The sequence below is a fragment of the Erpetoichthys calabaricus genome, chromosome 1 (genome assembly GCF_900747795.2).
Source record: "Erpetoichthys calabaricus chromosome 1, fErpCal1.3, whole genome shotgun sequence".
NCBI classification, from domain to species: domain Eukaryota; kingdom Metazoa; phylum Chordata; class Cladistia; order Polypteriformes; family Polypteridae; genus Erpetoichthys; species Erpetoichthys calabaricus.
Genome location: NC_041394.2, coordinates 52,238,418 through 52,258,060, shown reverse-complemented (window position 1 = coordinate 52,258,060; position 19,643 = coordinate 52,238,418). Strand labels below are relative to the sequence as shown.

Below are 19,643 nucleotides of genomic sequence, written 5' to 3'. Positions count from 1 at the left end.
TATTTATAGACCATATCACCCAGCCCTATTGCACACACTACTGGTCAAAAGTTTTACAACATCTCAGTTTTTCTAGTTTTTCATCAAATTTAATCAGTTTAAATGTAATGAATGACATAAAATGGTGAAAAGGTAAGCAGTAAACTGCCAGAGGTCTAAATTTAAAGTTTAGCAAAAACTGAATAAACAGGAGATTTCAGAATATTACAAATTGGCCTTCTTCAGGGAACAACTAACAGGTTACAACCTACAGATGTTCTGCAGCAGTTAAAGTACATTATGCCATGCATGTTAAAGCAAATAATTTGCACAGGTGTCGTAATTTCTGCTGATTACTTAAAAACCCTCAATAAGCAGAGTTGGAACAGACTTTGTTACTACAACCTCTGAAGTATCACTTGGACAATATTACACTGTAGAAAGTTGTAAATCCCAGGGATAAGGACAAGAAAACATAAATTAACAAATGAAATGTGACACAGCATTATTACCCTTTAGAGAAATTGCCAAAAAAAAAAAAAAATCAAAGTGTCAGCAAGTACAATGGTGTCCTACACAATCCAAAGGTAATTAAACCTCTGATAGAAGAGATCTGGCAGACCCAAAGTCAGAACCCAATCAGAAGACAAGTTCCTAAAGGTCACCAGCTTGTGTGATAGGTGCCTCATAGCACAACGGCTTCAAGCACAGCTTAACAGTGGTCGAAAAAAGCAAGTCCCAGTTTCTTCTGTGAAGCGGACACTTTGTACTTCAGGTTTGACAGGACAAACAGCTGTAATAAAGTAATTCCTTAAAAGGACAAAACAGGGCCTTGAAATACTGTCTTTGGACTACTGCAGACTGGAAGAAAGTCTTACAAATCAAAAATATATATCTTAGGTTCATCATGCAGGGTATTTGTATGCCATTGAGCTGGTGAAAGGATGGTTCCTCGGTGTGTGAGACCAGCTGTGAAGTATGGAGGAGGAAGTGTGATGGTCTGGGGTTATTTTGCTGGAGGCAGAGTTGGTGACTTGCACAGTGTGACTGGCATTCTGAATCAAAAGCATTACCACAGTTTGGCTGTTACAGCAAAAGGTGGCTACTTTGATGAATCAAAAATTTGAAAAAAAATCTGGCGCACTTAATGATTCCTTGACTTATTTTTAATTTGCCATTATTTATTTGTTCTATACCTTGATTTCATGTAACACTAAGAACCTAAACTGAATGCATTATCATAAAACTGAAAAAACTGAGGTATTCTAAATCTTTTCACCTGTATTGTACAATATTACTTATTATATGACTGACAACTTTATCCAAGTCAGATTACAAAATATGAGATACAATGGGTCACATTTCTTTTCTTTTCCCAACTGGAGCACAGGCAGGTAAAGTCACTGGCTCATGGATATACAGTGTTAGTAGCAGGATTTGAACCCACAACCTCAGGGGTTGAATTCCTAGGATCAATAATGTTATTCTGATACACCCAATTACAGATATTACTACAGCTGAGGCCCATTGTGGTAACACAACTAGATATTAATAAAACAAAGTGCAGAAATATGTCGTTTTAACCAACCAGAGGGAAGGCTACAGTACTGTTAACTAGCTATGTTACACAAAAACAAAATAGGACCAACTCAGCTTCACCAATTCACTGCATTTGGACATGTTTCATGGAATCAAAGCTGCCAAAGCAAAACCACAGGAATATAAAGAGAATATACACATTCCAGAAAGAACCCAAGCTAGAAATCACACTGGTATCCAAGCTCCATAAGTCAACAGTTGTACTTTCTATACTGGATAGCATAATTAATACCAAACAACAAAAGGAGAAATAAAAGCAGTTCAAAAATGATTTACAAACAGCACATTAGAATAAAAACATTTAACATATTTAACATATTAACATTAATACTGATATAATGGAGTTCTTGACACTAAAACAAAATACATAATTTTAGTACCGTTTATCAATCAGAAATTTTAGAATACACAATTATCAGGTCTTTAAAAACTACAGAGCGAGTCAAAATTATGTTAACATTTGAATGGCGGAAACAATTTATTCATGAAACTTACTTCATATGTGTAAGATGATTTACAGAAATGTCTAAACCTGTTCACCATCATTTTCAACACAAAAACCAATGAGCAACAGTACCATTTAAAGCACAGACACACATTTCGTAGGGAATAGATGATACCACAGTCCGTATTCTGTCCTTCAGGTGATTGATATCACAAACTTTCTTGCTATACACACACTCCTTCACCATACCCCATAACCAGAAATCACAGGGTGTCAAATCAGGGGTGTGGAGGCCATGGCAATGGTCCACCACAACCTATCCATCAAACTGGAAAGGTGTGGTCGAGATAAAAATAATCCACTAGTGTTAACATAATTTTGATTCACCCTGTATATACTGTACATACATACATACATAGTATATATAATATATATATATATATATCACCTTCCAGATTGGCCTTGAGCCCTGAAGGGTCCTCAAAGTTGCAGCCCCTGAGCGAGGCCCCCTCAGCATTAGAACACAACATCTTCACTCCTTGTAAATTAGCTCCCTGAAGAGAAAGAAGTATAAAAGGGTACAACCCCAGGGTAAAATTACAATTTTCATTCTTTCAGCCAAACAGAAATAAATCTGTATTAGTCAGTACACAAAATGAGCCTCTGACTGTACTCCAATACAAAACATCAGTACTTACTCATGGTGTACTTCACAATATTGATCCCTCCCTCTCCAAATATATAAATCTATATGTAAAAATCTAAATACGGTTTACTGAGCAAATATGTAAAATAACATTAGAGAACATTAAATAAAATTAGATTTTCTAATTTCTTTTTCAGAACTACAGTAAAGAAGCTATTCCGCTTATATTTACACAGAATTTTTCATTGAATACTTAAAGTAGCATGAGAAAATTCAGATGAATATATTTAAGATGCTTAATAAGGGAAAATAAATATTTATAGATCTTGCTTATAAATAGATTTGGACTGCATGGTGGCGCAGTGGTAGCGCTGCTGCCTCGCAGTTAGGAGACCCGGGTTCGCTTCCCATGCCCTCCCTGTGTGGAGTTTGCATATTCTCCCCGTGTCTGCGTGGGTTTCTTCCGGGTGCTCTGGTTTCCTCCCACAGTTCAAAGACATGCAGGTTAGGTGCATTGGCGATCCTAAATTGCCCCTAGTGTGTGCTTGGTGTGTGGGTGTGTGCCCTGCGGTGGGCTGGCACCCTGCCCAGGGTTTGTTTCCTGCCTTGCGCCCGGTGTTGGCTGGGATTGGCTCCAGCAGACCCCAGTGACCCTGTAGTTAGGATATAGCAGGTTGGGTAATGGATGGATGGATGTTAATTGCCAGAAGCAAAACAGTAGCCTTATTGTGTGTATCATTTTTAAACACTTGCTTTGCTTGTTTTGGTGAAAAATGGGATGACAAGTCACTGTTCTACAAACAAAGTTTGACAGTGTTTAATACAACCTGGATACTTTAGTCTAAAAGAATGCCACTTAATTACCTAGCACACTCACCCAGACTCATCCACTCCTACGTATACTTGCTAAATGTCTATAAAAGTAGTAAACAAACCCTGTTGGGAATTTTATTGAATCAAGATCATAACAGCATAAATAACTTCAATTTTAGCATTGCTTTGTGTGTCAGGAGACAAAAGAGAGCAAAACAGTACAAATATCTGAATTCATTTTATTTTATACTAAAATAGCAATTACTTATATTGTCTACGTCATTATCTCAAAACCAGTAAAGAAATGGGGGAAAAAAAAAAAAAAGAGACGACCTACATCTAGGTTAGCTCCAGAAAGGTCAGCCCGTTCCAAGTTAGAACAGCACAGGTTGGCATGTGTCAGATTGCAGCGACTAAGATTGGCCATTTTGAAGTTGATGTACCGCAAATCAAGTCGGGACAAATCTGCACCACTGAAATTAAGACCCTGTGAGGCAACAATAGAGAAACAATTGCAGTAAGCTATGATAAATAGACCTAATACAGCAATAATGCATTTATAATGACACACATTACCATGACCAAAAAAAAAAAAAAAAACACTACATAATGCAGGCAGTAGAAAGAGAAAAAGAAAGTGCTAGATATTGGAGTAAGGAGATAGGGGATTAAAATTCAAAAGAGAGCTGTTACCTGGCAGCGCAGCTCTGATTTGGTTGGAGTAGCTAAAAGGAATCGGACAAACTCCTTGCGTGAAATAGGGGAGTGATCCTCAGGAGGCTGAGAATTCTGAAAAAAAAAAAAAACAAATTGTTAATGTTTACAAATTAAAAAAAAAAAAAAACCAAAAAAAAAAACCTTCATTTTAACAATAGAAATTATAAAAGAGCTCCTCAAATCTGTTTTATTTTTTAACATTTTAATTATGTGTTGGTAATGCTACATAATTAAAATGAAGTTATGCATTTTTGCTTTTCATGGCACCAGACAGTAACAACGTATTATATGTTGGTGGACACGCAAATAGAGTAATTAATCTGTATATGTTAAAATAATGTTGCTAGGTTTCATAACTTCTTTCAGTTGGCTGTCTAGAATGTTGGAATCTGTTTCTTTACTAGTTTCAATCACTTGATAAATAAATCAGACTTAGAATGCCAAATTAAATTGTTATTTAGTACTGAATTAAAAGCTTTTTTTTTTTTTTTTTTTTTTACATCAAAATTTGAAGAGCTCAGAGATCATGGAGCATCTAGTGAGTCACAGACCATGTTTTTTTTTTGTTATATATATATATATATATATTTTATATATATATATTATATATATATATATATATATATATATATATATATATAAAAAGTTATCAAGTACAAGAGACTTGTGACACAAGAACATCACAAATTAATTTTCCATGACTGATGGTATTATTGTTAACAAAGCATGATTCAACTAGATTATTCCTTCCTTAAAGAAACCCCACTATCTGTAATCCAGAACAGGATAGGTCCAAAACTTTCAGGACTAACATTGTTCAACTGTAGCAGGTTCTCTTTACCTTTATGGCAACTTCTAGCTGTTCAGCCAGCTGCTCTATTCCAAAAAAGCGAGCCTCTTCAAGCACACCTACACAGAAAGAGGAGCAGGCGAGTGTATGAATGCTGCCACCAGACAGAAATATTTGATCAAATGCAACACATCGCACCTCAACTATCTTAAATATGCTAACTTATTATCTGATATCGTATGACTTTGCTACTGACTGACAAAGATGTAATTCCAGCACTTCAGACTCTCATCAATACTTGTCTTTATCTGCAATACTTTGCCTGCCCCACAGTGAAACATTTTTTGACCCCAACATTAACTCTATTTCAGAAAAGGATATGCAACTCTTAGCAAATAGTTATGCAGCCTTGTGGCTTTGACTCTCTTCCCAAGTTTGTCTGAGAGTTACCAAAAGCATAAAAATTGAAATTGTGACTTAGAATCCACCTCTGTGCTTATTTTGTAGACCAGCTAAAACTGCATTTACTTTATTTTCAGATACTTGTGTTTATACTATAGTGATGACTCCACCATGTCTTTATTAACTTTTACTATTTTTTTCTATTGTATTGTTACTTTTTCAGGATCTTCCCTGTTCTTAATAATTTTTCACTTTGATTTATCATATTTTTGATTAATCTTTTACTAAACTTTGTCTGGTTGCTTTGAAATGCATTATTGCGTGTTCAGTAAAATACCTTATGGGTTTTCCCACATATGTGAAAACAATATAGACCACTTATTATATTATTGTTACAACAACACAGTGAAACCAACAAAATAGGGTATGTTTAATGTATTGCATTACCTTTCCTTACACGTTCCTTTATTAAGAAGATACATAAAATTTTATAATTTAAAAAGAACAAAAGTAAAACATTTTAAGTGCACTTTTAACTATTTTATTTGTGTTATCACATTAAATGGTTGTCTGAAGCTCAGCACCATGACACACACACACACACACACTCTCTGCAGAATATAACATTACACACCCAAAAGGTTGATGCCTTCATTGACAATTAGCTGGCCATGTCTTAGGTAGTTTAGGATTGGTTCAAAGTACTCAGGGCTACGATCAATCAAGTATGCTCCATTATGATCTTGCTTGTTTCCCCAAACATCTAAAAGGAAGAAAATAAATGTTTTCAAAATCCTGAACAGAGATTTTCCACTTAATTTACAATGCATGTGCATTTACAAGCTTCCTGTAAAGATTTTAAGGAGAATAAAGTTAGCACATTAAACAAATCACAGTACAGTAAATATGAGGTTTACCCTTGACTAAAAATGACTTACACCATTAGCAAAGAGCCATGTACAAAAATAAGTTTAGCAGCAGATGAAACACAAAAAAGGTAATGAAAAAAATAAATTATTTCAAATGCTACCACCATATAAAAATTCTGTAACACATCCATGTAGTCTGCCTAAAAACAGATTTGATTTTAGGGTGGATAATAACAAAAAAAAAAAAAGTAAAAAAAAGGAAGGGGAAGGACTGGTGGAGACAAATTATTAAGGGCATTGCCTTCCCTGGAGCACTAGGTGGCAGTGGTGAATCAGACTCCCACAAGTCTCCATGGAAGTTGGAGTTTGGCACAACCTTATTGGGTTCTGGGGGCGCTGCCAGGGGGTGCTCCAGGTACTGCTGTGCCCTTTGTTGAAGCACTTCCACATCACCCAGAAGTGATGCCGGAAGAAGTTCACTGGACACCTGGAGCACTTCCGGGTGCCCTATAAAAGGTGCCAGCTGCCACTACTCCAGGAGCCAGAGTTGGGAGGAGGGGAGACGAAAAGGAGAGAGAGGAAGAGAAAGGAAAAGAAGAGGGTATTGTGTGGTTTTTTGGTACTGTGAACTGTGCTGTACAGGTGGGAAACAGGGGAAAGTGATTCCCAGGGAGAAAAAATTTAAACGTGTGTGCTGAACTTGTGTCCTGCGTCTGTCTGTGTCAGGTTTGGGTGGCAGAAGTACTCTCTGCAGGCCATATACAGTTAGGTCCATAAATATTTGGACAGAGACAACTTTTTTCTAATTTTGGTTCTGTACATTACCACAATGAATTTTAAATGAAACCACTCAGATGCACTTGAAGTGCAGACTTTCAGCTTTAATTCAGTGGGGTGAACAAAACGACTGCATAAAAATGTGAGGCAACTAAAGCATTTTTGTAACACAATCCCTTCATTTCAGGGGCTCAAAGTAATTGGACAATTGACTCAAAGGCTATTTCATGGGCAGGTGTGGGCAAGTCCGTCGTTATGTCATTATCAATTAAGCAGATAAAAGGCCTGGAGTTGATTTGAGGTGTGGTGCTTGCATGTGGAAGATTTTGCTGTGAACAGACAACATGCGGTCAAAGGAGCTCTCCATGCAGGTGAAAGAAGCCATCCTTAAGCTGCGAAAACAGAAAAAACCCATCAGAGAAATTGCTACAATATTACGAGTGGCAAAATCTACAGTTTGGTACATCCTGAGAAAGACAGCAAGCACTGGTGAACTCAGCAACGCAAAAAGACCTGGGCTTCCATGGAAGACAACAGTGGTGGATGATCGCAGAATCATTTCCATGGTGAAGACAAACCCCTTCACAACAGCCAACCAAGTGAACAACACTTTCCAGGGGGTAGGCGTATCGATATCCAAGTCTACCATAAAGAGAAGACTGCATGAAAGTAAATACAGAGGGTGCACTGCAAGGTGCAAGCCACTCATAAGCCTCAAGAATAGAAAGGCTAGATTGGACTTTGCTAAAGAACATCTAAACATCTAAAAAAAGCCAGCACAGTTCTGGAAAAACATTCTTTGGACAGATGAAACCAAGATCAACCTCTACCAGAATGATGGCAAGAAAAAAAGTATGGAGAAGGTGTGGAACAGCTCATTATCCAAAGCATACCACATCATCTGTAAAACACGGTGGAGGCAGTGTGATGGCTTGGGCGTGCATGGCTGCCAGTGGCACTGGGACACTAGTGTTTATTGATGATGTGACACAGGACAGAAGCAGCCGAATGAATTCTGAGGTGTTCAGAGACATACTGTCTGCTCAAATCCAGCTAAATGCAGTCAAATTGATTGGGCGGCGTTTCATGATACAGATGGACAATGACCCAAAACATATAGCCAAAGCAACCCAGGAGTTTATTAAAGCAAAGAAGTGGAAAATTCTTGAATGGCCAAGTCAGTCACCTGATCTTAACCCAATTGAGCATGCATTTCACTTGTTGAAGACTAAACTTCAGACAGAAAGGCCTACAAACAAACAGCAACTGAAAGCCGCTGCAGTAAAGGCCTGGCAGAGCATTAAAAAGGAGGAAACCCAGCATCTGGTGATGTCCATGAGTTCAAGACTTCAGGCTGTCATGGCCAGCAAAGGGTTTTCAACCAAGTATTAGAAATTAACATTTTATTTCCAGTTGTTTAATTTGTCCAATTACTTTTGAGCCCCTGAAATGAAGGGATTGTGTTAAAAAAATGCTTTAGTTGCCTCACATTTTTATGCAATCGTTTTGTTCACCCCACTGAATTAAAGCTGAAAGTCTGCACTTTAAATGAAACAACTCAGATGCACTTGAAATTCATTGTGGTAATGTACAGAACCAAAATTAGAAAAACGTGGTCTCTGTCCAAATATTTATGGACCTAACTGTATTTATACACACACACGCGCATACATTTTCAGAGTACAATCCTGCAAAATAGATAAAAAAATTGTTGTGGCTGAAAATGAGATATGAAATTATATAAAAATGATTTCAAAGAAAATATTAAATCATTTTATGTTAACTATTATATCCTGCTGATGAAGGTAAGGACTTGCCATAATTCCAAGTTCAATTTACTCATTTTGCATCCATCTCCATACTTTAACTGCTTTATCAGCACAAACAGCTTTCAATTTCAACCCCTGATTTAATCAACAATAACTCACTTTTTAGCTACTGGACTAGCACCTTTCAGACCAAAAAAAATATCGAAACTGACTGTATTTTTAATAATAATAAACAACTTGTTAATGGGTATTTTGTAACTAAGAAACCATTTATGTGAATGTTGGAAGCTGTACTGTAGAGCATTACAAGCTTCTTAGCATTTAAGAACAACTTTACCAATTGCTCTTAAATGCTAGTGTTTGTAAATATAAAGATATTAAAACATTAAAGAAACATTCAAGTAAAAAGAACATTAGTGTGGCCTTGCTTTCCAAAAAACAAGGCCCTTGGCCCGAGAATTTCTCCAGGGATGCTGTACAATGGCTGATCTGCACTCTGAACCCCACAAAAGGTCATGCGAAAAGACAATTTCCCCTCAAGGATTACTAAAGAATATCCCAAAAAACTACACCACAGAAACAGACCACTAACACATCTAAAGGCCTTACATTTCTGTGTAACTAAACAAAAAGGTTTTTGTAACATTCACATTTTTTGCAAGAAAGAATAGCATGTCGATGTATTCTTTCATGAGGTATGATTTTGTTGGGCTGCAAATAAGCCCCAATGTAATGAATTCCCATTTCTGTAGCAACACCTGAAAGTATAGGAGCACACAGAGGAGCAATGCCACTGTTTATCTATTTGAGGACTGAAACGTTATAGCCTCACATTATATAGTACATGCGATTAAATTTTTAAACTGCTAGTAATAGAATAAAAATGTAGCACACTTTGCAGCGAGTGGTTAAAAATCAAGAGAACGATGGAACACTAGTGCTAAAGAATTCCGAATGAACATCACAGAATAAAACTATCCTGAATGTAAAAACCTCTCTGGCAGTGTCTTAAATTGGTTTGAGTCTTACTTAACAGGTAAAAAATTCTTAGTTGTGCTAATTATACTTTGAAGATGCATGATATTTTGTATGGCGTTCCACAAGGATCTATCCTGGGTCCACTGCTCTTTTCTATTTACATGTTTCCATTAGGTCAGATTATCTCAAGGCATAACATCAGCTACCACAGCTATGCCGATGACACACAGCTGCATTTACCAATAGCACCTGATGACAAACTCTGTTGGCTCTCTCTGAGTGGATGAGTAGTAATTTTCTCAAACTAGATAAAAAGAAAACAGAAATCTTAGTTATTGGCAAAAATGGATATAATGAGGGTATTAGAAATTAACTTGATCCATTAAGCTTAAAAGTCGAGATGGAAGTAAAGAATTTAAGGATAATTACTGGCTATGACCTAAAATTTAAATCACATATTAATCAGATTACCAGGGCAGCATTTTTCCACTTAAGGAATATAGGAAATGTTAGAGCACTTATAACTTTGCAAGATGCTGAAAAGTTAGTTCATGCTTTTGTTTTCAGTCAACTAGTTTACAGTAACGCACTCCTTTAAGGACTATCCAAGAAAGACATGATTTGTTTGCAACTAGTGCAAAATACAGCTGCAAGAATCTTAAACTAGGAAAAGAAAATCTGAGCACATCCTCTCCAGTTTTGATGTCATTACATTGTTTAACCATGCCATTCAGAGTTGACTTTAAACTACTGCTAATGCTTTACAAAGCCTTAAATAATCTCGCTTTGTCCTATATTTTGGAATGCCTGTCACCTTGCATTCCAAATCATAACCTTAGATCTTCAAATCAGTGTCTGCTTAGAATTCCAAGAGCTAAACTTAAAAGAAGTGGTAAGGCAGCCTTCTGATGCTATGCATCTAAAATCTAGAACAGTTCACTGATAGAAATTTGCCAGGTGAATACGGTGGAGCATTTTATGAAAATGTGCTAATATGAAAATGTGCTATAAAAATAAATGTTGTTGTTGTCAGTTAAATGAATAATGCATTAACTACAAAAGAAAAATGTTTATTTGGTTTGTACAGATTAAAACATTAAATCCCTACTTCAAATGCCACACTTTACAGGTTTATACTTATTAATGTTTCCATAATTTAAAAATAAGGTTCCTTCTATTGTCTCACGTGTCAGTCCTTCCAAATGTTTGACCAAATTGGCTGCGTTAGCCCCTGTAGTTGGTATTGCGTGTTAGCCAATCTTGCATACAGGTTTGCATTTATCTTGTGTTTTTGCCACCATTTGCGATACCATGAAAAATGAGTTTTGCAGTAATTTTAAAAAGTTAAAATTAATTCACAGGTCTACAAAAAAAATTTCTTTTCAGGTGCCAAGGTTTTTGTGAATGGATTTAGGGTATTTTGAGGGTGCTGAATTCAAAAATCCCATTACTTTTGCTGAATTGGTTCTAGTTTTTGAGATAATGAACATCCATGAAAATAACGCATTCCCCCAATGCGACTTGTATGTGATAACAAATGCAATAGCTTTTGGTCCGTCTTTTGACTCTTTAACAGTGTCTTAGGTAATGAAATATCCCATATAATTATTTTGTATTTCAATTTGTAGGCCTACAATGCTATAAAAGCGACTTTTTGAAGCCAGAATTCAACTGTGAATTTGCAGAGGAAAGAAGTTGGCTACAGTATAAGTTTGTCAACCCAGTCTTGGTTTACTGTATATCCAAAAAGTTCTGTCTTAATAAGTATATAAATACATGTAAAAATTATGACTTCATCAAGAACAGCCTGCATCAACAATCCTGATGTATTCTGCTACATCTGTGGAGAGTACATGGTTGAAAACCAAAGAATATCACACTTTGTGCATCGAGTATACCAGCTTGGAGACCAGGATACGTCTTGGGCTCCACATATGGTTTGCAAAACATGTGTGGAGCACCTACAACAGTGGACAAAAGGGGAAAGAAAAAGTTTAAACTTTGGTGTGCCAATGGTATGCAGAGAACCGAAAAACCACCATGATGATTGTTATTTTTGTGTTGTAAAGATTAAAGGCTTCAATCGTTACAAGAAAGCTCGGTTGGATTATCCTGATTTGGAATCAGCAAGACAACCTATTCCACATGGCAATGACATTCCCATACCAGTGTTTACCAGACTACCAAACCAGCCACTGTCAGAATCTGAAGAGAGGCAGGGATTGGAGTGTATGGGAGGTAGTAGCAGTTGAAGTGAATTTGAGGGAAGCTCTTCGATGCCTCAGCCATTAAGCCAAAAAGAACTCAATGACCTTATTTGAGACTTACATCTGTCCAAGCAAACATCTGAACTTTTAGTGTCCAGACTTAAACAAACCCTTATAATACGTGGAAGTTAAAATTGCAGCCTATTGGACAAGAGAAGAGAGGCTTCTCCCATATTTCAACCAAGAGGAAGAACTTGTATACTGCAATGATATCCCAGGAATTGTACTTCAAATAGGACTAACAGAATATCGTCCAGAAGATTGGCGGCTTTTTATAGACAGCTACATTAGAAGCTTGAAATGTGTTCTCTTGCACAATGGTAACCGTTATGCATCTCTTCCCATTGCTCACTCAACAAAACTTAAAGAAGAATATGAAAATGTAAAAATCATATTACAGAAAATCCGTTATCATGAACATCAGTGGTCGATTTGTGTTGATCTGAAGATGGTGAACTTCTTGCTTGGACAGCAATCTGGATACACAAAATACCCATGCTTCATGTGCCTCTGTGATAGCAGGGCAAAGCAAAGTCATTGGACAAAAGTGTCATGGCCTACAAGAGAAGAAATGATTGTTGGCGCTGCGAATATCATCAACAAGCCACTGGTGGACAAGAACAAAATCATTCTCCCACCGCTTCATATTAAGCTAGGATTGATAAAGCAATTTGTTAGGGCTTTGGACAAAACTGGTGATTGCTTCAAGTACATTTGTAGATCATTCCCTGGACTGAGCATGGAAAAACTAAAAGCTGGAAGCTCTCTGTTGTGAACAACTACGTGGGTAATCACAGAGCAGACAATTATGAAGAATTTGTGTAAGATATGCTTGCTAACTTCAGAAATTTGGGAGTTAATAAGTGCATCTTTATGCTCAATCTCCATAGCCATTTAAACAGATTTCCAGATAACCTTGGAGACTTCAGCGAGGAACAAGACAAGAGGTTCCACCAGGATATGAAGGTGATGGAGGAGAGATATCAAGGCAGATGGGACATACACATGATGGCAGACTACTGTTGGAGTCTCCAACGTGATTGTCCCGATGACACACACAAACGGAAATCGCATAAACAGCATTTTTTGAAGCATTGACATTAATAATTAATAACTAATTAATATTGTATTAATTAATCAAATCATACATAACTTTTTTCCTGTCACTGTTAGATATTTTTAATTTCTTTTTTGTATGATGTTAGACTGTTTACTTACTAGTAGTAACTAAAATAAAAATATTCTTGCAATTCTGAATGCTTTTCAAACGTGTTGTGTTAATTAATTAATTAACTATTAAATATCTCAGAAACTAGAGCCAATCTGGCAAAACCAAAGTCATATTCTTAATCAGCACCATAAACTTAATATAAAACCGTTCAGACATCGTTGCCACCAAAATCACTGTATGCCAGTGATACTTTTGACAGCCTTACTGGGTGACAGTCCTTCTTCAAACATAAGGACTCGTCTTATAAGTCTCCACGACAGAAGAATGTGTTCTGTGCACCATAAGGAAGGATTCACAGTTGTACTTTGGAGACCGCAAAGATGCTTGAAAGTCTTATTTTCTCTCTAGTGATCACAATCATTCATGTAACATCTGTAGGAACCTCATTAAAGAGCTTATCATATAGCTTAGGAGTAAAATTAAACCATAAATGTAATGAATTATTATTATTATATATTTGCACACATTCTTCATTAAATTTGCCATCAACTTATAAATGTATATCTGTTATTTCATATGTAAATGTGGTATGGAAAAATATGAAAGAATTTTTGAAACTGTAAAATAACATTGTTTGTGGAGGCTGGTATACAATGATCCCAATGCCATGCGGCGATTCTTAAATCAAAGCATTGCTTGAATTTTGTAAGGAAGAATTTTATGCAAAAAAAAAAAAAAAAAGAGGCCATATCAAAAGTATAAGTAGCACTTGAAATCTAAATCATATACACATTTGCTTGGAGCTTCTTTCTTTTAACAATTAACAAGATCACCTTAAATGCACACTAAGCATATGTGTGCAGAGATACCCAGAAACAAAATGGTGGACTTCAAAACCTGTATCTCATATTAGTCCGAATTCCCTTGTAACAGTATCCAATTATTATACAGATGTATTTTATATATGCATTTAAAAATTATTTTTGTCCAAGCTCATTTATGTTCAAACAAGAAACACTACTGAACAAAAGCCTAAGTCCTGAAGATGATGACTCTTTGGTGAACAGCCAACATGAAAAACCATTGGTATAATATACATTTTATTCCATGTACATGAGTATACAAATAGTATTACACCAGAATATTATATATGAAGCTTCTTCAACATACATCATACACTGCTATATTATGACAAACTAGCTACACTATCTTTGAAGACATGTAATACAATAATTTTAAAATATTTGCTCTCTCTTGCCCTAAGTGCCCCTTTAGTGCCTTTCTTTTCTATCCATGTGTCTAAACATTTCTTGACTGGTGCTTTCTCTTTTGAGCACATTCCTGTAAAAACTGCTTCTCAGGTCCTGTCATTACTTTTGGGGAGCCTTTCTAGTCTCCTGTCTGGTTTTATACTTCCTGTCTTTGAAGGGAACTATCTTAGTGTGCAACCTATGCCTTTTCTCTTCCTCATGTGTCTACCCTCAAACTTCCTCTTTTGATCACATCACCAAAGCAAATTTGATCAATTAGATTGCTCTGAGAGACTGGCCACACACACAGACCTTAACTTTTTTATTATATAGCACACAGTTGTGTTGAGAGTTTTCGGGTAAATGAGACAGTATTTACAAGGTAATTATAAATCGCTATTCATAGTGCCAGACAGTGTGCATGACATATGGCTCATTAATTAGCACACACCAAGTAAGAATTTCACTGTACTGTGCACATGACAATAATGACTCTATAAACCTATTACAATGTGTCTATATTAATATTAAAAACTGGTCACATTAATAGATAAAAAAAATATTAGCATTTTACACTAGTTTGTTCAAATGTCATTGCATTTGACTGGGTATATGCAGTTATTTGATGCACATAACAGTTTATCATCAGGTTAAATTTCTTAATATTGCAACTCAATTTTTGTAAAAACATGTTCTTATTTTTAGCATAAAACCTTTGTACCTCTACCAACTATTAATGTGCTTGAATAAAGGTTACCACACCAATAACTAGTCTGTGAAAGTAGTAAACATTTAGACTAAAATACACTCTAGTTGCTAATGTATGACTGAACTGGGTGAGAAGCAAGTGTGGCAGGTCTTGCTTCAGTTAAGGCAAGATGACAAAATCAGCAATGTTTTTCTGCTTGCATACTCACTCACAATATGTACTGTAAATCGGGGTCCAAACTCAATATTACCAACAACCAAAAATAACACTTGATTCTGGCCTGAGTCTGGCATAAACAACTGCTGGCTCTAGAGTTTTTGCGATTGGCATTAATTACCATAAACTTATAAATATACCACATTTTTGCAAGATAAAGGAGTAATATTATAATAAAGCAATCTTAGTAAGACTATACCCTAAATGGCACTTACAGTATTATACCTGATAGAACCACACACCTATCATTCAGCAGAAACCCACCTTTCTCTTTGAACATGTGTGCCAGCATGCTGTCTGGCTCCTTACTGACCAATGTGCTCCTAATAAAGAGGGAGGAAAAAAAAAAAAAAAAAAAAAAAGATTAGCAAAGAAATAGAACCACTCTATTTTTTAAAGACTTAGTGGTCAAAAATTTGCCACATGTCACATGGAACAACTTTTTCCTCTTCATTTCAAAGCATATTACACATTTAAAACTTCTAATGAGAAAAAAAAATCAAAAACTACCAAGTATCTCATTGGTTTTGAAATATTCATTTTTAAATAAAAATCTGTTTATAGGCAGTGAAAAATTACCAGACAGCTGGGAAACTACAGCAGAAGTAGTAAGGGTGACAGCAAGAAGGGTGATTGGCGTGACATCTGGAAAGAGGAAGGAGGAAAAGGAAACCTGGTGGTGGAATGAGGAAATACAGGAGAGTATACAGAGGAAGAGGATGGCAAAGAAGAAGTGGGATAGTCAGAGAGATGCAGAAAGTAGACAAGAGTACAAGGAGATAAGGCGCACAGTGAAGAGAGGTGGTGAAGGCTAACGAAAAGGCGTACGATGAGTTGTATGAGAGGTTGGACACTAAGGAGGAAGAAACGGACCTGTATCGATTGGCTAAACAGAGGGACCAAGTTGGGAAAGATGTGCAGCAGGTTAGGGTGATAAAGGATAAAGATGGAAACGTACTCACAAGTGAAGAGAGTATGTTGAGCAGAAGGAAAGAGTACTTTGAGAGGCTGATGAATGAAGAGAACGAGAGAGAGAGAAGAGGCTGGATGATGTGGAGATAGTGAATAAGAATGTGCAACGGATTAGCAAGGAGGAAGTAAGGACAGCTATGAAGAGGATGAAAAATAGAAAGGCCATTGGTCCAGATGACATACCAATGGAAGCATGGAGGTGTTTAGGAGAGATGGCAGTGGAGTTTTTAACCAGATTGTTTAATGGAATCTTGGAAAGTGAGAGGATGCCTGAGGAGTGGAGAAGAAGTGTACTAGTGCCGATATTTAAGAATAAGGGGGACGTGCAAGACTACAGTAACTACAGGGGAATAAAATTGATGAGCCACAGCATGAAGTTATGGGAAAGAGCAGTGGAAGCTAGGTTAAGAAGTGAGGTGATGATTAGTGAGCAGCAGTATGGTTTCTTGCCAAGAAAGACCACCACAGATGCAATGTTTGCTCTGAGGATGTTGGAGAAGTTTAGAGAAGGCCAGAAGGAATTGCATTGCATCTTTGTGGACCTGGAGAAAGCATAGGACAGGATGCCTCGAGAGGAGTTGTGGTATTGTATGAAGAAGTCGGGAGTGGCAGAGAAGTACGTAAGAGTTGTACAGGAAATGTACGAGGAAAGTGTGACAGTGGTGAGGTCTGCGGTAGGAATGATGGATGCATTCAAGCTGGAGGTAGGATTACATCAGGGATCGGCTCTGAGCCCTTTCTTATTTGCAATGGTGATGGACAGGTTGACAGACAAGATTAGACAGGAGTCCCTGTGGACTACGATGTTTGCTGATGACATTGTGATCTGTAGCGATAGTAGGGAGCAGGTTGAGGAGACCCTGGAGAGGTGGAGATATGCTCTAGAGAGGAGAGGAATGAAGGTCAGTAGGAACAAGATAGAATACATGTGTGCAAATGAGAAGGGGGTCAGTGGAATGGTGAGGATGCAGGGAGTAGAGCTGGCGAAGGTGGATGAGTTTAAATACTTGGGATCAACAGTACAGAGTAATGGGGATTGTGGAAGAGAGGTGAAAAAAAAAAGTGCAGGCAGGGTGGAATGGGTGGAGAAGAGTGTCAAGAGTAATTTGTGACAGATGGGTATCAGCAAGAGTGAAAGGGAAGGTCTACAGGACAGTAGTGAGACCAGCTATGTTATACGAGTTGGAGACGGTGGCACTGACCAGAAAGCAGGAGACAGAGCTGGAGGTAGCAGAGTTAAAGAAGCTAAGATTTGCACTGGGTGTGACAAGGATGGAAAGGATTAGAACGGAGTACATTACAGGGTCAGCTCAAGTTGGAGGGTTAGGAGACAAAGTCAGCGAGGCGAGATTGTGTTGGTTTGGACACGTGCAGAGGAGAGATGCTCAGCATATTGGGAGACGGATGCTAAGGATAGAGCTGCCAGGGAAGAGGAAAAGAGGAAGGCCTAAGAGAAGGTTTATGGATGTGGTGAGAGAAGACATGCAGGTGATGGGTGTAACAGAGCAAGATGCAGAGGACAGAAAGATATGGAAGAAGATGATCCGCTGTGGCAACCCCTAACGGGAGCAGCCAAAAGAAGAAGAAATAAAAATTTGTTTAAACAGATCTGATGTTAATGAAATGTAAATTGGGGTGCCTCCTTCCTTGTATCTTTTGCTGATCCGATGGGCTCCAATCTATGCTACTGAATTAACCTACTTTAATGTTAAGTGTAAGCCCACGCAAATTTAAAAATCTCAAAGACTCTAGCCAACCCTTTTCTTTTCATGTCGGAAATTATTTTAAATACATGCAAGTAGGTAAAGATCATCAGTAACATGCACTATATCCAAACATGCAATTCATACAAAAACTCCTTCATTTTCATTCAATCACAGCAGCCTTTAAATTAAAGAATGCATTACTGATGGTAATTACAATAAAAGTTTCAACACAATATAAAATTACCCATAGAAAAATAAACTGTTAAGAAGAATGCAGTTAGCCATGTAAATTAAATTTCTACTTATTTTGTATGTTCTCAAAAACATATTAACTTAGTCATTGATTTACAAATGTGAAAGACAAAGAGACTTGAAAAATAAACCAATAAGTAAACTAAGGTGATCTTTACTTTCTCCTCAATTTTAAAACATAGACAAATATATTCTCATCAATTAATTACATGGTTCTAAAGTAGTGTTTGGTCTAGTATGTGTTTTCGGAGCGTTTGTCTAAAAACGAAGGTTGTCATTTAGTCAGTATTTAGACAATTTAAAAACTATCTTTTAATGTAAGTACTTAAGCACGGTTGTAAAAAATCACCACCATTAAGTGAAATTACTAAAAGTAAATATTTGAAGGCGTCTTCACAAATTCTTCTATCTGCCACAGCAAGAACATAACTGGAACAATGTATTACTGAATGTTACCTCAAAACACGACTTGCTTTAGTGTGTACCGAGTACAACATTGAAAAGTACAAACATGGAATATGTTATAACTTTATTTTGTCTCTTCTGAAAGAGCCATGATAATGTAAAAGAAAGTTTGTTTTTTGGAAAAACTCAAGTTTACTCTTGGTTACTCACTCCAGGCCAAAAAAGTGAAGTTGTAAAGTTTTTTACAGAACAAAGTCAAAGCAATTATTGTGTTATTGATTCACACTTGCCAATGACCATAACCTTTAAAATCAAATCTCAAAGAAAGATCTATTCATAAGAAGGCGAACTTAAGTTCAAACAGATGCAAACTGAGCTGTTAGTTCATAGTACCGTGTTGTTGTGAAACAGCGTCCACCGATGTTTAAGGTCAGCCAGTCTGTATGATTACTCAAGCTATCAGCCAGCTTTGTTTCAGTTTGGGGATCTACAGGGGTAAAAAAAAAAAAAATAAAAAATAATAATATAATTTGTCTGATAGCTTGGTTTTGTACATTTTGATAGATATCAGAGGCAATAAAAGTGGAACAAGGTACTATCCCAAGTAAAGGAAGCAATACAAAAATTACTAATATGAAACACAATATGTACTGTACGCAGCACTATTAACTGTATAGAAAACAAGGTGATCAGACTCAGCTATATTAATGTGGCACAGGTTATAATGTTCAAACTATGTTTAACTAATTCACCAGAAAATTAATCAGGAACATTAATATTTAGGTAAACCTCATTTTAATTTTGATTTGACAATGATGTTTGCATTAGAATATATAAATGCCTATTTCATATGCTAACACAGGCTATCCAAAAATATGTCTGTTTTAATTTGTAGGATGAAAATAAAATTA

At 36.6% G+C, this 19,643-nt stretch overlaps 1 protein-coding gene across 1 annotated transcript in view; it reads right to left on the bottom strand.

The window, feature by feature from the left end:
* kctd9a (potassium channel tetramerization domain containing 9a) overlaps positions 1-19,643 on the bottom strand; it is a 31,089-nt gene that overhangs the window by 5,318 nt on the left and 6,128 nt on the right. Inside the window, exons 4-10 of the mRNA XM_028799435.2 lie at positions 19,126-19,219; positions 15,662-15,720; positions 6,026-6,154; positions 5,041-5,108; positions 4,176-4,271; positions 3,820-3,969; positions 2,472-2,577 (exon numbers count right to left, since the gene is read on the bottom strand). Coding sequence (XP_028655268.1) covers positions 2,472-2,577; positions 3,820-3,969; positions 4,176-4,271; positions 5,041-5,108; positions 6,026-6,154; positions 15,662-15,720; positions 19,126-19,219 — 702 coding nt within the window. The remainder of the gene's footprint in view (positions 1-2,471; positions 2,578-3,819; positions 3,970-4,175; positions 4,272-5,040; positions 5,109-6,025; positions 6,155-15,661; positions 15,721-19,125; positions 19,220-19,643) is intronic.